Consider the following 18,444-nt stretch of genomic DNA (forward strand, 5'->3'; position numbering starts at 1 on the left):
TACATTCTTAAATTTATGTGATTATGGGTCTTGAGTTTGTACTTGATACCACTTATGGATGTTTTCTGGGTGGATTTTAATTGTTCTTGCCTCAGAATGAATTTTAAAATGTGATACATATTTCTTTTTAACAATCTTCTTCAAAAATTGATTATTCTTGGGGCACCTGGGTGGCTCAGTTGGTTGAGCATCCAACTCTTGGTTTTGGCTCAGGTCATGATCTCAGTGTTGAAAGATTGAGCCCCACGCTCAGTGGGGAGTCTGCTTGAAGATTCTCCCCCTTTGCCCCTCCCACCATTTGCACACATGCTGTTTCTCTCTAATAAATAAGTAAATCTGAAAAACTGCTAATCCTTTCTCTTCTACTTATACTACAAATTACTTTGTTCAGTTAAAAAAGAGCATGCTAGCATTTGATTAAAAATATATCACTTGATAAAAATAGAAAAATATTTAATATTGCATATTACCTTCCAGAAAGATGGTATTTCTTATATATTAGTGAAGTTGTATGCTTTTCTTGATATAGGCTCTGCACTATTCCAAGTAATTATATATTTTTAGTTGCTATGTGAATGAGATCTTTTTTTTCTTTCTTTTTCCTAACAATTCTAGTCCTTTTTGTTACACATCTTTCTGAAATATACATGTTTTGTGTGTGTGTGTGTGCACATGTACACATGCAGGGCAGTGCTAGGTCTTACAGGTAAAATAAAGCTCAATATGGTCTTGACCTTGTACTTATTAAGCTTACATGTTAAGCTAATTATATTACACTTTTAATTATTTCTTAAAATTAAACTCTATGCCCAAAGTGAGGCTCTAACTCCTGACCCCGAGATCAAGAGTTGCATGTTCTACTGACTGAGCCAGCCAGGAGCCCCATGTTATGCTACCTTTTTTTTTTTTTTAAGATTTTATTTTTTTATGAGAGAGAGAGAGAAAGGGAGGAGGGGGGAGAGTGTGTGAGCAGGGGTGGGGAGCAAAGGGGCATCTCCAAAAGATGGAGAGGGTGGGGAAAAGAATCTCAAGCAGACTACATGCTGAGCATGGAGTCCAACATGAAGCTCAATCTCACCAACCTGAGATCAGGACCTGAGCTGAAACCAAGAGTTGGACGCTTAGCCTACGGAGCCACCCAGGCGCCCCTGTTCTGCTAATTTTAAAAGAAAAGTCCGTATATGTACCTCTAATTTTTTCTGATATTTTTCACATTCCAACTGACACTGTGTGAGATTTCTTGCAGTTTCCTCTTGGATAAGTTGAACACGCTCACTTTCAAAAGATTTTAATTTACTTTGATGGAGATATTCTGTTACTTTGCTTTCTGTACTAAGTTGCAGTTCTCTGTACCTGGAAGAAGCAGAATGGTTATGAGACTCTACAGAAATCTCAATGATTTATATAAACATAAACATTATACTTCTATCTTTTCTTCCCCCCCCATTATTATGTAGTTAATAACTTATATTTATACAGCAAAGCTTTTGTAAATAATTTAGAAAGGCATATGTATGGAAATATGCTAAGTCTGGAGAACAAAACATACTAACTAAACTACTTCTATTGCTCCCTTATTTTTATTCCTTCCATCCCCAAATAATTATTCCCTATTATTTTGTAACACATTTAAAATAAAAAATAGTAAGAGCAAGTTTCAGTTATATTGCTTAAAATGATTTAATTTCTATACATTTCAAAGGCCTTCTTAAATCTATAGCTAAATTGATTCCAAGCTTGCTGTTTCTAAGTACTGTCAGATGGAGGATGGCAGGAAATATGCACAATGGACTGCAAATTCTTAGGATTTTTGTAAGATAAATTTTTTAGTAAATATATATATATTTGGATATTACAAGAAAACATAATGCACAGATTACCGAGATAAATATATAACAAGTAGTATATTACAACACAGATAAGGAATGTTTTCTTCATTCCATAGGTCTAAATAGTAATAAAACCCTTTCCATATATAAATCACCACCTATTATAAATTTGAAAATGCTTCAGGATGATTATGTTCTAGAGAGGAAAACACAGAAACATTATATTGTTTTAGGGGCCCATTATGAACCCAATATAATGCTAGATTATGTTATTAAAATTCATTTATTCAAATATTTATTCAGCTAGTCACTATGCTAGGTAAATGTATATACAATGGCAGACAAAATGGTTTCCCTCCTCTTAAACAAGTTAGTTTTCTGGGGAAGACAGGCAAATAAACATGAAAATTCAATAGAGTATGGCAAGTGCTTCAATAGGGTAGTCTCTAGGTTCAATGGGAACATAGAGGAAGGAGAGACATAATTTGGTTTGTATGGATGCGTGTGTGTGGTGGGGAGTGTATGAGGAGGTCTGGGGTGGGAAGTGCTGTAGAGAGAAGAAACAAGAGTATGTGTACAGCAGGGAAGCAGAGAGCACAGTCAATTTTATTCAGGGTATCTCATGTAACCTTACAACAACTCTATTAAGGATTTTTCAGATGAAGAACCAAAGGCTCAGAGATGTCAGAGAATTTCCTTAACAGAAAGAAGCTGCTAGTAAATTTCAGGTTGGGTGTCAAATCCAGCTCTATTTAGACTCTACAGCAATGATCTTTCCATGACTATGTGATATTCTTAACTGACATTTCTGAGGTCAGATAAGCTTTTGAAAGGTCATTTCGCTATGTGACAGTAACAATAACATTCAAAGTACAATCAGAGAAGATATGCATTAGGTATTTGCTCTTGGCTACTTCACTCTTGATATTTTGTCTTTGATAAAAACATTTCACATTCAGATTGGTAGAAGTTCAATGTATATTGGTACACATGATTTAAGATATAGCAAGGCTTTCAGGTAAATGCCAGCTTGTGTGTTTAACTTTTTGGAAAGTCCTGCCAGTAATTATATATATGTATAACTTATACATATATATATACACACATATATATGTGTATATATATATGTAAAACTTTCCACAATTTTATTTTAAAAATATTTTTATACAGATAAGCAAACATTGACAATATTTTTTTATTGAGACACAATATATACACTGTAAAATTAACGCTTAAAAGTATATAATTCACTTTTTATAGTTTTTGGTATATTCACAAAGTTGTGCATCACCATTATCTAATTACAAAATGTTTCTATCACCCCAAGTAAGAAACTCGTGTTCATTTAGCAATCAATCCCTCTCTATCCCCCTCTCCCCCCAGGCCCTGGCAACCACTACTCTACTTTCTTACTGTATGGATTTGCTTACTCTGGACATTTCATATAAATGGAATCATATAATATGTGGCTTTTTGATGTTTTCAAGGTTCATCCATATTGTACCATGAATTAGTACTCCATTCCTTTTTATGGCTGAATAATATTCCATTGCATGGATATACCATAATTTGTTTATCCATTCATCAGCTCTTGGACATATGGGTCGTTTCTACCTTTTTGGCTATTACAAATAATGTTACTATGAACATTTGTGTAGAAGTTTTCGTGTAAACATGTTTTTGTTTCTCTTAGTTATATACCCAGGAAAAGAATTGCTAGGTCAAATGGTCACTCTATTTTTAACTTCTGAGGAACCACCAAACTGCTTTCCAATGTGGCTGGACTATTTTACATTCCCACCAGCAGTTATAAGGGTGCTGATTTCTCCACATCCTTATCAACACTTGCTATTGTCTGTTTTTCTTTTATTATAGCCATTCTCATGGGTGTCAAGTGGCAAAAAAAAATTATTTTACTCAAACATTTATTAATTCAACATTTTACTGACATGAAAGTTTCCCTGGGGTAGGTTGTTTTATAAATATAAATGTATAAAACATGTGTGAAATCAATATCTATTTTGTATGCTACACTTAAGGAACACACTAGACTCCATTAGCAAAATAAATTCTAGATAAGTCATTTAGAAGGTGATATTGATCTTTAAAATTGCTTTGAAAAGGTTAAACTGTGAAGTTTGCCTTCTTATGGATTCAAGACATTGTTGGGTAATCAATGCCAACTCCAAATAGGAAATTACAGGCTCAGCTTTTAGCTCCACTTGTTCTTATTCATTACACAGCACTTGAAAGTTACTTTTAGCACTATTACTCTTCCCTATATTGAAAAGTTAAATAACGATAGTTATCTCCTAGAAATCTGAGAACACTAGGTTTACTAAATTGACACTTCTAGAAGTCAAATGATAATTCTAAAGGACTACTCTATTCCTGCGTTGTTTATCCAATGAAAAACTCTGCCTCCAGTCATGATGCCTGTGTAAAAATTCTGAAATTGTTCAAGTGAGCTGTGACGATGCTGAAGAAACATTAGAGCGGCAAAAGCAGTTCCAGCATGAGGACTGGATGATAAGAGCGAGCACCGCCATCCCAGGAAATTCCTGCTTGCTTGCTTTGCTAATATAACCTGTCACATTTTACTTTGTTGATTCTGACTTCTCATCTTATTCTCATAATGTGAATATCTTATTTGAACAAAGTCATTATTATTCACATATTAACAACTGTATGTTTCACATTCCAATTCAGCATAGTAACCCTAAGAGGTCAAATTTCCTATAAAGTTAAAAGTATAATCAGAATCTCCAACTATCCTCACAATGATCTTATCCCAGGCCCCAATTTAGCTAGATTATGCTATATCTGTAACTGGGTTTTTAGTTTTCGTAAGACTCACCCATATATCACATAGTGCTTTAAAAATAGTAATATAAAATTCTAGAATTAACTGTTTGCTCTTAAGGAATACACTACAACAGATTTTTAAGCCAGAGATATAAGGAGACAGGTTAAAAGGTGAAAACCACCTATTAAATAGGGAGCTACAGACGTGCTGACCATAAGAAATGCTCTCAGGCTATGGCGAAGTAACTCCAAGTAGCATAGTATATTCTGCAATGCTAAGAAATAACTGCAGGAGAAAGATCAACATGGCATTCAATCTCAGAAATGGAAGAACTCATCTGAACAAAAGCACTGCATAAAACACTAAATAACAACAGATTTTTGGTTTTTTTATAAATAAGATTTATTTATTTATTTTAGAGAGAGACAGAGCATGAGTGGAGGGGCAGAGGGAGAGGGAGAGTGAATTTCAAACAGACCCTGTGCCAAGTGAGCGTGGAACTGGAAGCCAGGCTTGATCTCATGATCCTGGAATCACAACCTGAACGGAAACCAAGAGTCCGATGCTAACCGACTCCGCCTCAATAACAACAGGTTTTTATAACAATACTTACATGAGCAGTCTTTATATATACACTATGGTGAAAGTCTTGCTCATTACACTCTGATTATTAAGCCAAGAAATGTATATGGTTTATTCCCAACTCTATCAACAAGGTTATCATTGGGTAAAAAGGTGAAGGACCTATATAATTTTTAACTGTTTATTTAATCTCAGTTTGTTTTTTTTTATTCCAACAAGAAACAACAACTGATCTTTGAATTTTGTCCACAAAATGTTCATGGCTATCCCAATATTAAAACTGGATATTTAGATACCCAAGCAGATTATATTCAGGAGTGAAGTTCCTGTAATCACCAGGACCAGGAAGTGGTCCTTCCATTAAGAACTGTAAGAGCTGGTCCAATCTGGAAGGAAGGCAGTGCAGCAGTGGAGGCAAGGCGTTTGTCGGGGTGCCAGAGGACAGCTATGTGTAGACAGAGCATAGGAAGTAAAACCTGCACAAGGAAGAACGGCAAAGAAGCTAAGCAGAGTAACAGGATTTCCAGTGACTGGCAAGGGGTCAGGGGATCTTTAGTAGTCAGGCATTAGGTAGATTAACGGATTGAAAGGTATTCTGGGTCAATACAGTGAAAACACTGTGGGACTCAGAAAAATACAAAATAGTCACAGTTGGACCACTACATCCTTTGTGTGAGGAGGATTATCTAATTCTAAATTTCAAAATCAATGGGGCAGAGGCTGCTGATAAACTTGCCACATGTAAAAGGAGTGCTTTGAAACAGAGATGCACCTGAGTCTCCAGATAGGAAGCCTTTGGTGGATTTTGCTGTGGGAAATTGGGAGTTGACGAGGGCTGACATCTCTAATCAACTGAGAATCAGTCTTACATAGGTGGGCTACCAATCTCATTTTACTTTGCGGTCTGCAACTCCTCTTCCGCCTTCTTCTTTTTTTTTTTGAAAGATTTTATCTACTCATGAGAGAGACCCCAGCAGACTCGTCACTGAGCTTGGAGCCCAACGCTGGTGGTGGTGGTGGGGTGCCGCCAATCCCATGACCCCGAGATCACCACCTGAGCCAAAACCAAGAGTTGGTCGCTCAACCGATTGCACCGCCCAGGGGCTCCTTCTTCCTTATTCTTTTTAAAGATTTTATTTACTTATTTGACAGACAGAGAGGCAGTGAGAGAGGGAACACAAGCAGGGGGAGTGGGAGTGGGAGAAGCAGGCTTCCCGCTGAGCAAGGAGCACAATGCGGGGCTCGATCCTAGGACCCTGGGGTCACGACCTGAGCCGAAGGCGGACGCCCAACGACTGAGCCACCCAGGTGCCCCCCTTATTCTTTTAATAAGGCCTCACTGAGTTGATGTTCCTTTTCAAATTATTCATTTTGGTGAAGCTAATAACTAATCCACACCTCAACTAATCTGTGTGCCTGCTATTTCTAATTCCTATGGGATAAGGCTCATTTTTCATTCTTTTTACAGAGAATTTTGGTTGTGTTTCTAGACTTATACCACATGTATTTCTAAACTTGTATCACATGTTCAAAATGTCTCTGGATAAATTACTGAATAATTAACGAAACCCTAAGATTCACTTACTCCAACTAAGAACTGAGAAAAAAATCTGTTCATTTGGATTTTCTGCTTCTGTGGCTGAGAAAAACCTAGCTGTCTCAGGTTAAAGAAACAAAACCACTGAGTTTTTAATTATGTCTAAAGTTTTTTTTTTCTGGTTCTCAACACTATATATTTATCTGTATATTTATAGCTATAGATCTATATCTAACAGTACGTTAACTAGTATTCTACCAACTACATATTTAAAGCATACTCAGAGTGAGGCACAAGAAGACACAATACTTTCTACAAAAGTGTATTTTTAATTTCTTCTTTTAAAATTGCTATCTTCTATAGGGCTAACTTCCCATTAACCAAAATATTTCATTCATCAACATCTAATTCATTTAAAAATACTTATTGGACACCTGTGTTAGGTATTACTTATTAGATACCAGTGAAACACAAACTGCATCACTACTCTTCAAGGAACTCACATTCTAATAGTGGGAGATAAACAAATGTAAGGTGATAACGCTAATAAATTCTAATAAAAATACGCAGAGTACGGGAACAGAGAATGATAGAGATAGTCGTGGTGCTATTTTAAAGACGTTGGGCAGCAGTCAGTTAAGTGTCTGCCTTTGGCTCAGGTCGTGATCCCAGTATCCTGGGATCGAGTCCTGCATCCAGCTCCCTGCTCAGCGGGAAGCCTGCTTCTCCCTCTGCCTGCTGCTCTCCCTGCTTGTGCTCTCTCTTCCTCTGACAAATAAGTAAATAAAATCTTTAAAAAAAAAAAAAAAAAAAAGGCCTTGGGCAGGGAAGGCATTTCTGTTAAGGTCATATTTAAGTAAAGACAAGTATATGAGGGTTTACTAAAACTTGTATTTTAGAACTTAACTAATTGGTAAGAAAACACCTGTGGGCCATGCATCATATTTAAGATTTATATAATATAGACACTTTTATTTAAGATTTTATTTATTTATTTATTTGACAGATTTTATTTATTTATTTAGAGACAAAGAGAGAGAGGGTCATGACCTCAGCCGAAGGCAGATGCTTAAGGACCGAGCCACCCAGGCACCCCTACACACATTTCTGTTTAAAGAGATACAATATCAAACATAGGAAGGCAAAAGTCCTTCACACTTATTTGAAACTTGGTAACTTAAACCAGTAGTTAAAATTATGTGCCAAAACTATACTAATGGATTTACTAGAGCCTAATATACATGCATTACATGAACTGCAACTAAAAGAAAGAGGACTGAATTTTTAACGAATGCACCAGTGGTATCAGGACGAGTGCAACTATTTTACAGGACTGGGAAACAGATACTTATTTGAACAAATAATTCTGTTATTATTTAACAAATAATTTTGAGGGGCACCTGGATGGCTTAGTGGGTTAAGTGCCTGGCTCCTGGTTTTGGCTCAGGTCATAATCTCATGAGTCCTAAGCTCGATGCTTGTGACATGTCAGACTCTGTGCTCAGTGGGGAGTCTGAAGATTCTCTCCCTGTGCTTTCCTCCCACTCGTGCACACTCTGTCGCTCTCAAATACATACATAAATCTTTTAAAATAAACAATTTTGATTCATTTTTATGCTGAGGTAATTATAAGCCACATAAGAATTTTCTTTTCACCATTTACAATGTGTCTTTTTTTAAAAAAGTCTTTTTAATGTTTGTACTGATTATATAATAATAGAAGAATATCATTCATAAGCTCATAATAACTGCTGTTTATATCTTTATATCTTTCCTTCTTGTCTTCTCTGCACAAGTAAACATTTTCAAATTTATTTTCAATTCTGTAAGAAATTTATCAAATCCATTCTCAGGGTAAAAATTTCAAATATTACAAATAAAGATTAAAGGTCTCTTCATCACTACTCTCAACCTCATTTCTCCTTTTAGAGATAAATACTGTTATCAATTTTCTGTATATTTCTAGATTTTTTTTAAACAATGTGCATGTATTATACACAGAAGGATATATTGGTCTCTTTTTTCTTTTTTTTTTAAAAATGGCATCATGTCACAAATACTCTGTAAATTCTTTTTTTCACTTACGAATATGTTTTGGGATCTTTCCCTGTCTGTACCTCGTTCCTTTCATTTGCTGCACAGGAGATCACTATGCAAACAGAATTATTTAATTAATTTCAATCCATTTATTTAATTCTAAGCTGATGAATATTCAGATTATTTCCAATTTTTTATTACACACAGTGCTTCCAAGACCATCCCAATAATGCCTCCCATGCACAAGTTTATGTTTCTCTGAGATACCATGAAATGGAATTGTTGAGTCAAAAGATTTTAAATTTTAGTAGATTCTGCCCAATTTTCCTCCCAAATAGCAATATAAATTTAAAATATTACCAGAAGTATATGAAATATGGCTTCTCTACATCCTCACCAATCTTTGATATTATATATAAAATGTTTATTATGCACATTATATATGTAAATCATACCTTCATACAGAATTTGCTATCCTTGTTTTTGTGGATATAACTTAAAAAGCTTTTACATTATTAAACCCCTTTTGTAAGTATTATTATTGGCCCTGCAATTTTCCATTAAGTATTTCTCTATTGTTATTAGCCTCTCCCCAATTTCTTAACCTCATTTTTCACACCAAATAGTAGCACCCAGTTTATTCACCCACACAATGCAATGGGTTTTACTCTGAGTAAAGTCTGAATTTTTGAACCAAAATATATCTTTGAAGGAATAAGGCCTTTACAGTGGAGGGTTGCTCCAAGCACCGCTCCAAAGTAACCCTACTGAGCACTGCCAGGGCGGTAGGGAGAAGTGTACGAGCCCCAAACGCGCCTGCTTTAATGGAGGATATTTTCATTTGGATCCATATATTCTGACGTGTTTCTTTAAAAAATACAAACTAGACTCATTACTTACGTACATATCTAGACATGTATTATGGATATATCTAATATCACGTAAGGATATTTACATTAATACAAAAAGAAAAGAAAAAGTGTAAATTCTAAAAAATTGTTATTACTATAGGTAAAGATATCTGGGAAAGAGAAGCTGGAGAAAAAAGTTAGTTGTTTTTGTTACATGATTTCACTTAAAAATAATTTTCCTAAAGACAACTTGAAGTCTTTGAAATAGGCAAATTAAAAAATGAAACATTACTTTCGATATACATAATTCTGTCTCAAATATATTTTACTTCTCACAATAAAGTGTTATTAGCCAAATAAGGGATGAAGTATGTATCATCAATGTCCACTAGAGTAAGTCTTAGCTGGTTTTTTAATATCCTGAAAATGTTTGAAAGATCTCTGATTCCAAGAATAGGCACTGGTGTTCTACCATACCCAATCTACAATTTCTAATCGGTGCTTCACAAAAGCAAAAACAAAACAAAAGCAAAAAAAACCAACACCCCCCAAGCCCCTGAAGCAGACAAAAAAAAAAAACCCAAACAAAAAACCTCAGAACAATGTATATTAGAGTATATATCTGAAATTGGTTTCTTTTCATTGATATTAAAACAGAAATGTTATTTTCAACATTTTATTTTTTTGCATTATTACCTGTTTTGTCAAATGTTTTCTCTCAGTTTTTATCACCTTGATATCATCATACTTTAAAATATATACATTGATATTGAATGAAAACTATTTTTAATGAAAATTAGGAGAGCGCTTAAGTTCAAAAACATGAATATAAAATTACAGAGAATCAGAGTTCTGATCTTTTCCTTTCAGTTGTGAAATTTAATAGAGGAGTTATAAAAACAACCATCAATGTTGCAACAATGGTTACTACAGGACAAGAGAAAGGAATTTAAGAGGTACTGGGGTATTTCTCCAAATGTTTCTGCCATTTCAATTTCTTCAACAAGTTCACTTCTCAGCTGTAAGACTACATCTGTCATTTCTGGCTTACAACTAATTCTTAAATGAATGTGAGAAATCTTTTTTTGCTGGGTTAAAAACGCTGAGTATGTTTAACAACTGCACCATGGATTTATAAGAATTTCAAGCATCCATTTAGAGTAATTCAATGCATCTATCATATCATGATCAAATAAAATATGTAATGTCATTAATAAATAATATGTAGTAATATCTGGCCATCTTATAAAGGCTGCAGGTATGTGAGGATAAAAGTACTTAAGTGAAATAAATGAGAAGAATGTTGTCTTAAAATAAATCAAAGCATGCATGAGATAAAATTAGAGTGAAATATTTTATAATAGTGTTTGAATGGATAGCTATTTTCCCTTATGTGGCAACGTGACAACACTTAAAATTCAGCTTGAATCATCCTCTGAACCAAGAGTATTTATTATATCAGTGCTTTACAGCACTCAAACTATTTCCTGCTGCCTTTAATATATACTGCAGAGTGTTGGGATGCATCTAAAAAAAAGTCAAAATATATAAAACAATCTAAAATAGTCATAAGAGCTCTGTATTTTCCTCTTGATTTTGCTGTGAACCTAAAAACTGCTCTTAAAAAAAAAAGTCACAAGAAAAAGCACTTTTAGAGGATGTTTTTATGGAGTAATGTCAAGTATGAACAGTAGTGGGATGGAGGCTAATCATAGTTTTGTCTTATTTTTCCATAATATATAGTTCAAAGAAAGGAAATCAATTTACTACAGTTAACACACAAAGTACTGAACAAGACAAAAAGGGATGTAAAAGATACTTATTTAGACCAACTTCCTATTAGCAGGCAAATGCTATAAATCTTAACACAGATCTGTTCTGAGAATGGGCTACAGAATTCCACGAGGACTCTAGGAAACTCCTGAACAGGGATCTAGAAACCACAGTCCTAGGTCTTCAAACCCAGATGGCTGGTAATAGAGCTGGATCATCAGCAATAATTTTTTCTTTTCTAAGGGTGAGGATGACCCCTAAGCTTAATTTTATCTAGCCCAACCCCTTGTGGAACTTCTAAGAACTCTAGATGTCATGGCTCCATTTTAGACCTACTGAATCAAAATTCCTGAGGACAGACTTGGGGATGTTGAGTTCTGAGTGATTAGATGGGCTGATATAAGTAAAATGCTCACACAGTGCCTTGTACAATTAAAAACACAGAAGTTAGGGGTGCCTGGGTGGCTCAGTCGTTAAGTGTCTGCCTTCGGCTCAGGTCATGATCCCAGGGTCCTGGGATCGAGCCCCGCATCGGGCTCCCTGCTCAGCGGGGAGTCTGCTTCTCCCTCTCCCCCTGCTTGTGTTCCCTCTCTCGCTGTGTCTCTCTCTGTCAAATAAATAAAAATCTTTAAAAAACAAAACAAAACAGAAGTTACTTGAGTGCTAGAATGTTGTTTAATGCATCTTTGGATTCTTAGGATTTATATATCATCTGGTATATCATAAGCTTTTAATGAATATTTACTGAATTAAAGAATGGAGTCCTATGAACCATTTTTAGATGTTATACAATTTAAATTACTAAATAGGTTCAAGCCTGGGTAAAAAACACTAAAGTATCATAAATTAATTTGATGAGGGACAATCTTTTCTGAAGTATGACAAAACCAGTGAATTAACATGATTACTTCCAGGATTAGGTGTCAGCGTAAGATGAGAACAAATTACAGGGAGTAAAGAAAAAATAAACCAAAATGATTATAGGACAGGTATGGAGCTACAAAAAAGATTAAAGTTTCTAAAAATGTATAGTTTGGTTAATGACTAAGGTGTAGAAGAAGAAATGACAACATCTAAAAACATTTTAAATACAGAAATGCAAAAGAGGAAGCAAAGTTAGTATGATATGATGGTGTGAAATATCTAAGCTCTGTAATGAGTTAAAGTAGTTGCAAAATGTACACACAATTTTAGGAATGTAAGTGCAATTCACTAGCCTACCCACAAGAATGTAATGAAGTCTATCATGAGGGCATATAAATAAAACAGAAATGAAGAAGAAAAACATAAGACAATAATGAGAAGAACTAAATCACTTTGTTAGGTATACTTCCCTATCTTTAAATGACTAAATAACTACTTACTAGTTTTCCTGTAAACCACTATTTGAGGTTTTTAAACAAGTAAATATAAAATGTAATATTATGCCAGTTTACAGTTAACACATCATGTTATAATCAATTTTTATTTTCTACAGCTATTTATCAAATGAGAAAGCTTATAAAATTCCAGAAAATGTCTATATCCCTAGGTATCTATTTAACAATGTTTATGGCTATAAATTTTATTCAGAATAAAAATGAAATAATAAATATAATAAAAGAAACTCAATAAATATTAATTTAATAAAAAAATAAACATTTTAAGAACCTCCAACTATTGGGGCACCTGGGTGGCTCAGTTGGTTAAGCGGCTGCCTTCAGCTCAGGTCATGATCCTGGGGTCCTGGGATCGAGCCCCATGTCCAGCTCCCTGCTCAGCGGAGAGCCTGCTTCTAACCCTCTCCCTCTGCCTGTCACTCTGCCTACTTGTGCTATCTGTCGAATAAATAAATAAAAAATCTTAAAAAAAAAAAAAAGAACTTCCAACTATTATTTTGAAGAAATGCCTTTTCTTAAATATTTTCTTAGCCCTTACTCTTCTCCCTATACTTTCCCTGTGCTTCCCCATCCCAGAAAGCGTTGCTCCTCCTCTCCAGGCTGGTAGAAAGTTGGGTGCTTTTATTATTGCCCTGCCTCCTCTTCCTCTTCTCTCACTTGCTTTTGTAACCAAGATCCAAAGAAGTGGCTGTGAGAGGCCTGTGATCAAACATCAGAGATGAACCCTGGAGGCATTTACGAAGAGAAACGTGAATTGGCATGACTTGTCAGGCTGTGTAGAGACCAACACAAAGGAAAAGAGCCTAACATTTTGGTGCCTTCGGTCTATATTTGCTTTCCATGTATATTTACTTTTTTTTCAATTAACCATCTTCAAAACTCTAACACAGAATTTAGTATTATGCTCTTTTTAGAGATAAACTGAGACTCAGAAAAGTTAATGATGTGCCCAAGTAAGTAGCAGTGCTGGAATCTGCATCCAAGACTGCCTCAAATTTCTGGGCTCTTACACTTCAACATATTGTATCCAAGAGAGAAAAAAACATTTTTAAAAAGTTAAAATAAAGCATGTGCCAAAAACATACACACAATGTTCAGTGACACACCACTGGCAGAGACAATGTAAAGGAGAAACATACTAGAGACAAAGAATACGACTGAAAGGTGAACAAAGAAGAAGAAAACCAGTCCAGGCTCTCCAGAAAAAGAATAAAAAACACAAAGGCTCTACATGGGCAGAGGAAAAGCTGTGTTTTAGGTCAGAGGTTTACGGAGGGTTGAAGGTCATTAAGGGTGTTAAGGTTGTCACAGAAGGAAGTCGAGAGATGATATTTCCCTTTGCTTTGGCTCTGTGTCTTACCGATACTTAAAGAGTTGGGAGTGAACAGAAGATAAGGCTTTTCCTTCAAAATTATCCTTAAGACAAAAAAGGTGTCACTTTTTTGAGTTCTTATAAAATCTCTCTCACTGAGTATTCTCTCAACTACTTTATCTCGAAATATAAAATACTATTTAGGGAAGACAAATCGGCTTGCCAAAACCATAATCAGTGCAAATTTTGAATGCTGATATTGTTCATTTGAAGGAATCTATAAACATGAAAACAAAGACATTTAACACAGGTTTAACAAATATTTCTAGGATGCAGCTTCACAACTACACTGAAAACGGGTTTAGAGATTTTAAAAAAAGATATCTAAATCAATCACATTTTGAAGATCGCAAACATGCCAAAAGAAGAAAGAGAAAAAAAAATTTTCCCCCAATTATTTGAATGGATACTTGTGCCTAAAGATAAAAATGCAGTGACAGTATTATCCAGGGATTCAAACAGTAAAAAAATTAAAAAAGCAGTAAAGGTGGTGTGTTTTGGAAAACTGTGTATGTAGGATAATTCAGAAAGTGCCTCAGGTGATCATGAAGGTTCATGTGATGAGACTGAAGAGTATTTGTTTACATAATGTAATTTTAGATGTTTACATATAGCTATATTAAACAAGGATTCTGAAGCCAGATGTGTGGGTTCAAATTCTACACCTGCCCCTTACTACCTTTCTGTCTCAGTTTCCCTATCTATAACATGTGAATAATAACAACCTCTGGGTACAGTAAACAGTACTGTGTTAGTGGCTGCTGAATAAAATTAAATATTCGAGATTGCCAAATCCTTAAAAAAAATAATAAAAAAAAAAAGCCTGTTGTGGGAAAAATGATAGGTGACCTTACATGCTCTCCCGGCCAAGCAGTTCCATTTTTCAGTCTGGCCAAGAAGTCTCATCATGTTTCATGTTTTCCTATGAACAGTGGCGTGTTCTAATTGTTTAAAATATGGACATTTTGGAAGCACAGAGTTTTGTTTTTCCTCCAGTCAGTGGAATGTTAACAACTTAACCTTACAGAGAAATAGAACTAAGTCTTCAAAGTCAGAAGACTTTACTCAGCCAAAGAGATAAATGAGAAAATCACTGCTGATACCCAGGAAGGAATCTATAAATGGTGACCTATCTACTCAGGTTTGTGAATGGTTGTAGAGAAAGAGATTGATAACTGCTTAGTGACCACAGCTACTTAATTTAAGCTGTTGAAAAGCCGGCATAAATGCTTTAGATAAATGGGTCAGTAAACTTTTTCCATAAAGGGTCAGAAAGTAAAAATTTTAGGCTTTGCCATATGGTCTCTGTTGCAACAACCCACCTAAGCAATTGTTAGTACAAAAGCAGGCATGTGTAATATATAAACCAAAGGGTGTAGTTGTGTTCCAATAAAACTTTATTCATGGACACTAACATTTGGATTTAATATAATTTTCATGTGCTATAACATATTATTCTTTAGATTTTTTTGTAATAATTAAAAAATATAAAAACCCTCTTAGCTTGCAGGTTGCAGAAAAACAGATGGCAGGCTGGAATTGGTCTGCCTCTGGTTTGAATTGTCAACTTATGATTTGAATTAAGAGAAGCTGTAGAATATTACTGACAGCATGCTGACCAAGGCCATGACCTGGCTCTTACTGCTGCTTAGAATAAACTTGTTCAAATCTATTAGACCATTATATTCTCTGTAGTGATTGTTCCAAAAGTCGTCTTTTATGAAGGCTCTCAGATCATTCAGAGCCCAATCATTCTCATTTGATGACTTTTGTCTTTACTAAGATCGGTATCTATCCAGCAAAAGCTTTTTCTGGTTCCCTTGTCTCTACCTCAAAAGTTCATTTTACCCTAATTTTCTTTCTTTTCCAACACTCCTATCTGATAACGTTCCTTCTCTGGTTCAAGATCACAGTTCTCCATTTAACCTTTTAATATTAAAACACTTTAACTTCCTCAGTGATCACTTCCTGATTACATTTTCAAGTGTTTCCTTTTCAAAGTGCCTCTCTTCTGCTCACAAACATGCTTAGTGCTCCTGGGTCCAAAAGAAGGGAAAAAAGCTAAACTTTCACCTAACTCTGTCATCCGCTTAAGCTAATGATTCCTCCCCCTCTCCCATTTGTTTACAGTTGCTTCTTCTGTACCTTCACAACTTAACCTCTTAGAAGCTAGTTTCCACTTCCAAATGTCATCTGAAAATAGAAATCTTAACTTTTCAATGACTTTTTGGTCTGGCCCTACCATCGCTGCCATAGAAGTAGAGAAACAGATTTGAATATTGGCACAACCATCTACTGCTATTCCTTTTTTCCCCACTTAAAAGCTGTATTGGGATATGAGGTACACATGTAAAATTCACTACTTTTACATGTGCAGGTCTATGAATTTTGACAAATGTCTACAGTCATGTAACCATAACCACCATCATGATGCACAGCATTTCCATCATCCCAAATTTTCTGTGCTGCTTTGAAGTCAATTCTGTCATCCTACCTCCGGCTCCTGGCAACCTCTGAAATGCTTTGTCATTAGTTTTACCACTTCTAGAATGTCACATAAATGGAATCAAACAGTATGTAGTCTTTTGAATCTGCCTTCATTCATTTAACAAAGTACATTTTAAAAGATTAACCATGTTGTTGCACATAGTAATTCGTTCTTGATTGCTGAGTAGTAGTCCATGGTGATATGTAGGTGCCAAAATTTGTTCATTCATTCACTAGCTGATGTACATTGGGTTGTTTTCAGTTTTGAGCCATTATGAATAAAGCTGCTAAAGCAGTTTTATACAATTCCTGTGTGGACATGTTTTTCTCTTGGGTAAGTAACTTGAAGCAGAAATGCTGGATCATACAGTAAGTGTGTATTTATGAGAAACTACCAAACTGCTTTCCAAAGTGACTGTACAAATTATGCATTTATATCAGCAATGGATGGTCCACCAGTTGACCCATAATCTTGACAACATCTGGTAATATCAGTCTTTTAAAATCTAGTCATTATGGGGTTGTAGTAGTATCTAATTGTGATTTTAGTTTCATTTTCCTGATGATTAATAATGATATTGGGCATTTTTTCTTTTGTAAAATATTTAAACCCTCAGCCATTAAAAATTTTTTTTAAAGCGGGCAGTTTGTCTTCTTATGTTTTAAGACATATTTATTATTTGTGTTTGGCAGATATTTTCAAGCCTGTGGCTTGTCTTTTCCTTTCTTATCAGAAGAACAACATTTTCTTATTTTGATGAAGTCCAATGTAACAAGTTTTTTCTTTACGGTTCATGCTCTTTGTGTCCTATTTATATAATCTTTGATCAACCAAAGGTTACTAAGATTTTCTCTTATGCCTTTTCTAGTTTTCTAGTGTTATATCTTATATTTAGATCTATAAATGATTACAAATTAATTTTTGTATTTTGTGTGAGGTAAGGGTTGAGGTTCCATTTCTTGCATATGGATATAAAAATATTCCAGCATGTTGGATTCAACAATTCCTTGTTGAATTATCCTGGCACTTTCATTCTTAAAAATTGTTTTGGATATTCTGGTCCTGTGAATTTCCATGCATATTTTAAGTTAGTTTGTCAATTCAACAACAACAAAAAACCCCACAACAAAACAAAAAAACTTGCGGAGTTTTTCATCAGGATTGCACTGAATCTGTTAATCAGTTTGGGCACAACTGATACTTTACCAATACTGAGTGTTCCAATCTATAAACATGATTTCTCTAATTTAGGTTGGGCTTACTTTTTCTCAGCAATATTTATGATTTTTCAGTGTATAACTTGTGCTTGCTTTTTATCTGTTAATATTGTCTTTAAAAGTTTTAATATTTTTGATACTACTACAAATGATATTTTTAAGAACTTTCACTTTACAATTTTCAACTGCTTATTGCTAGTATGCAGAAATACAATTGCCTTCTTTCATAATGACCCTATATCCTGCAATCTTGCTGAAGTCACTCATCAGTTTTAGTAGTATGCTTGTAGATTCCAGCTAAGACATTTTAAGAAAACAACCCCCTTCAGCCTTAATTTCCTCATTAAAAAAATAGCATCTGTGAAAAATAAAATTGAGAATAGAATAAAATTACTCAAAGTAGGAAAATAGAACCCTTAAAATACTTAGCACAGTATCTGACCCACAGCAAATATTCAGTACTTATTATTTCTTCCCAAATCTCAGAGTTCTTACTATAAGTTTAAGCAATCTGGACATATACTAAATCTTTATCTCCTAGGCCTGATCTTCAACCAGGCTTGAGATCCTTAT

At 34.8% G+C, this 18,444-nt stretch overlaps 1 protein-coding gene across 4 annotated transcripts in view; it reads right to left on the reverse strand.

The window, feature by feature from the left end:
* PIBF1 (progesterone immunomodulatory binding factor 1) overlaps positions 1 to 18,444 on the reverse strand; it is a 212,115-nt gene that overhangs the window by 88,546 nt on the left and 105,125 nt on the right. For all 4 annotated transcript variants that reach the window (XM_064586007.1, XM_045869564.3, XM_064586008.1 and 1 more), the window contains one exon: positions 1,188 to 1,353. In XM_064586007.1, coding sequence (XP_064442077.1) covers positions 1,188 to 1,353 — 166 coding nt within the window. The remainder of the gene's footprint in view (positions 1 to 1,187; positions 1,354 to 18,444) is intronic.

Source organism: Mirounga angustirostris, unplaced genomic scaffold (genome assembly GCF_029215605.1).
Source record: "Mirounga angustirostris isolate CCGP_5_RB_7025 unplaced genomic scaffold, mMirAng1.0.hap1 SCAF_3, whole genome shotgun sequence".
NCBI lineage: Eukaryota > Metazoa > Chordata > Mammalia > Carnivora > Phocidae > Mirounga > Mirounga angustirostris.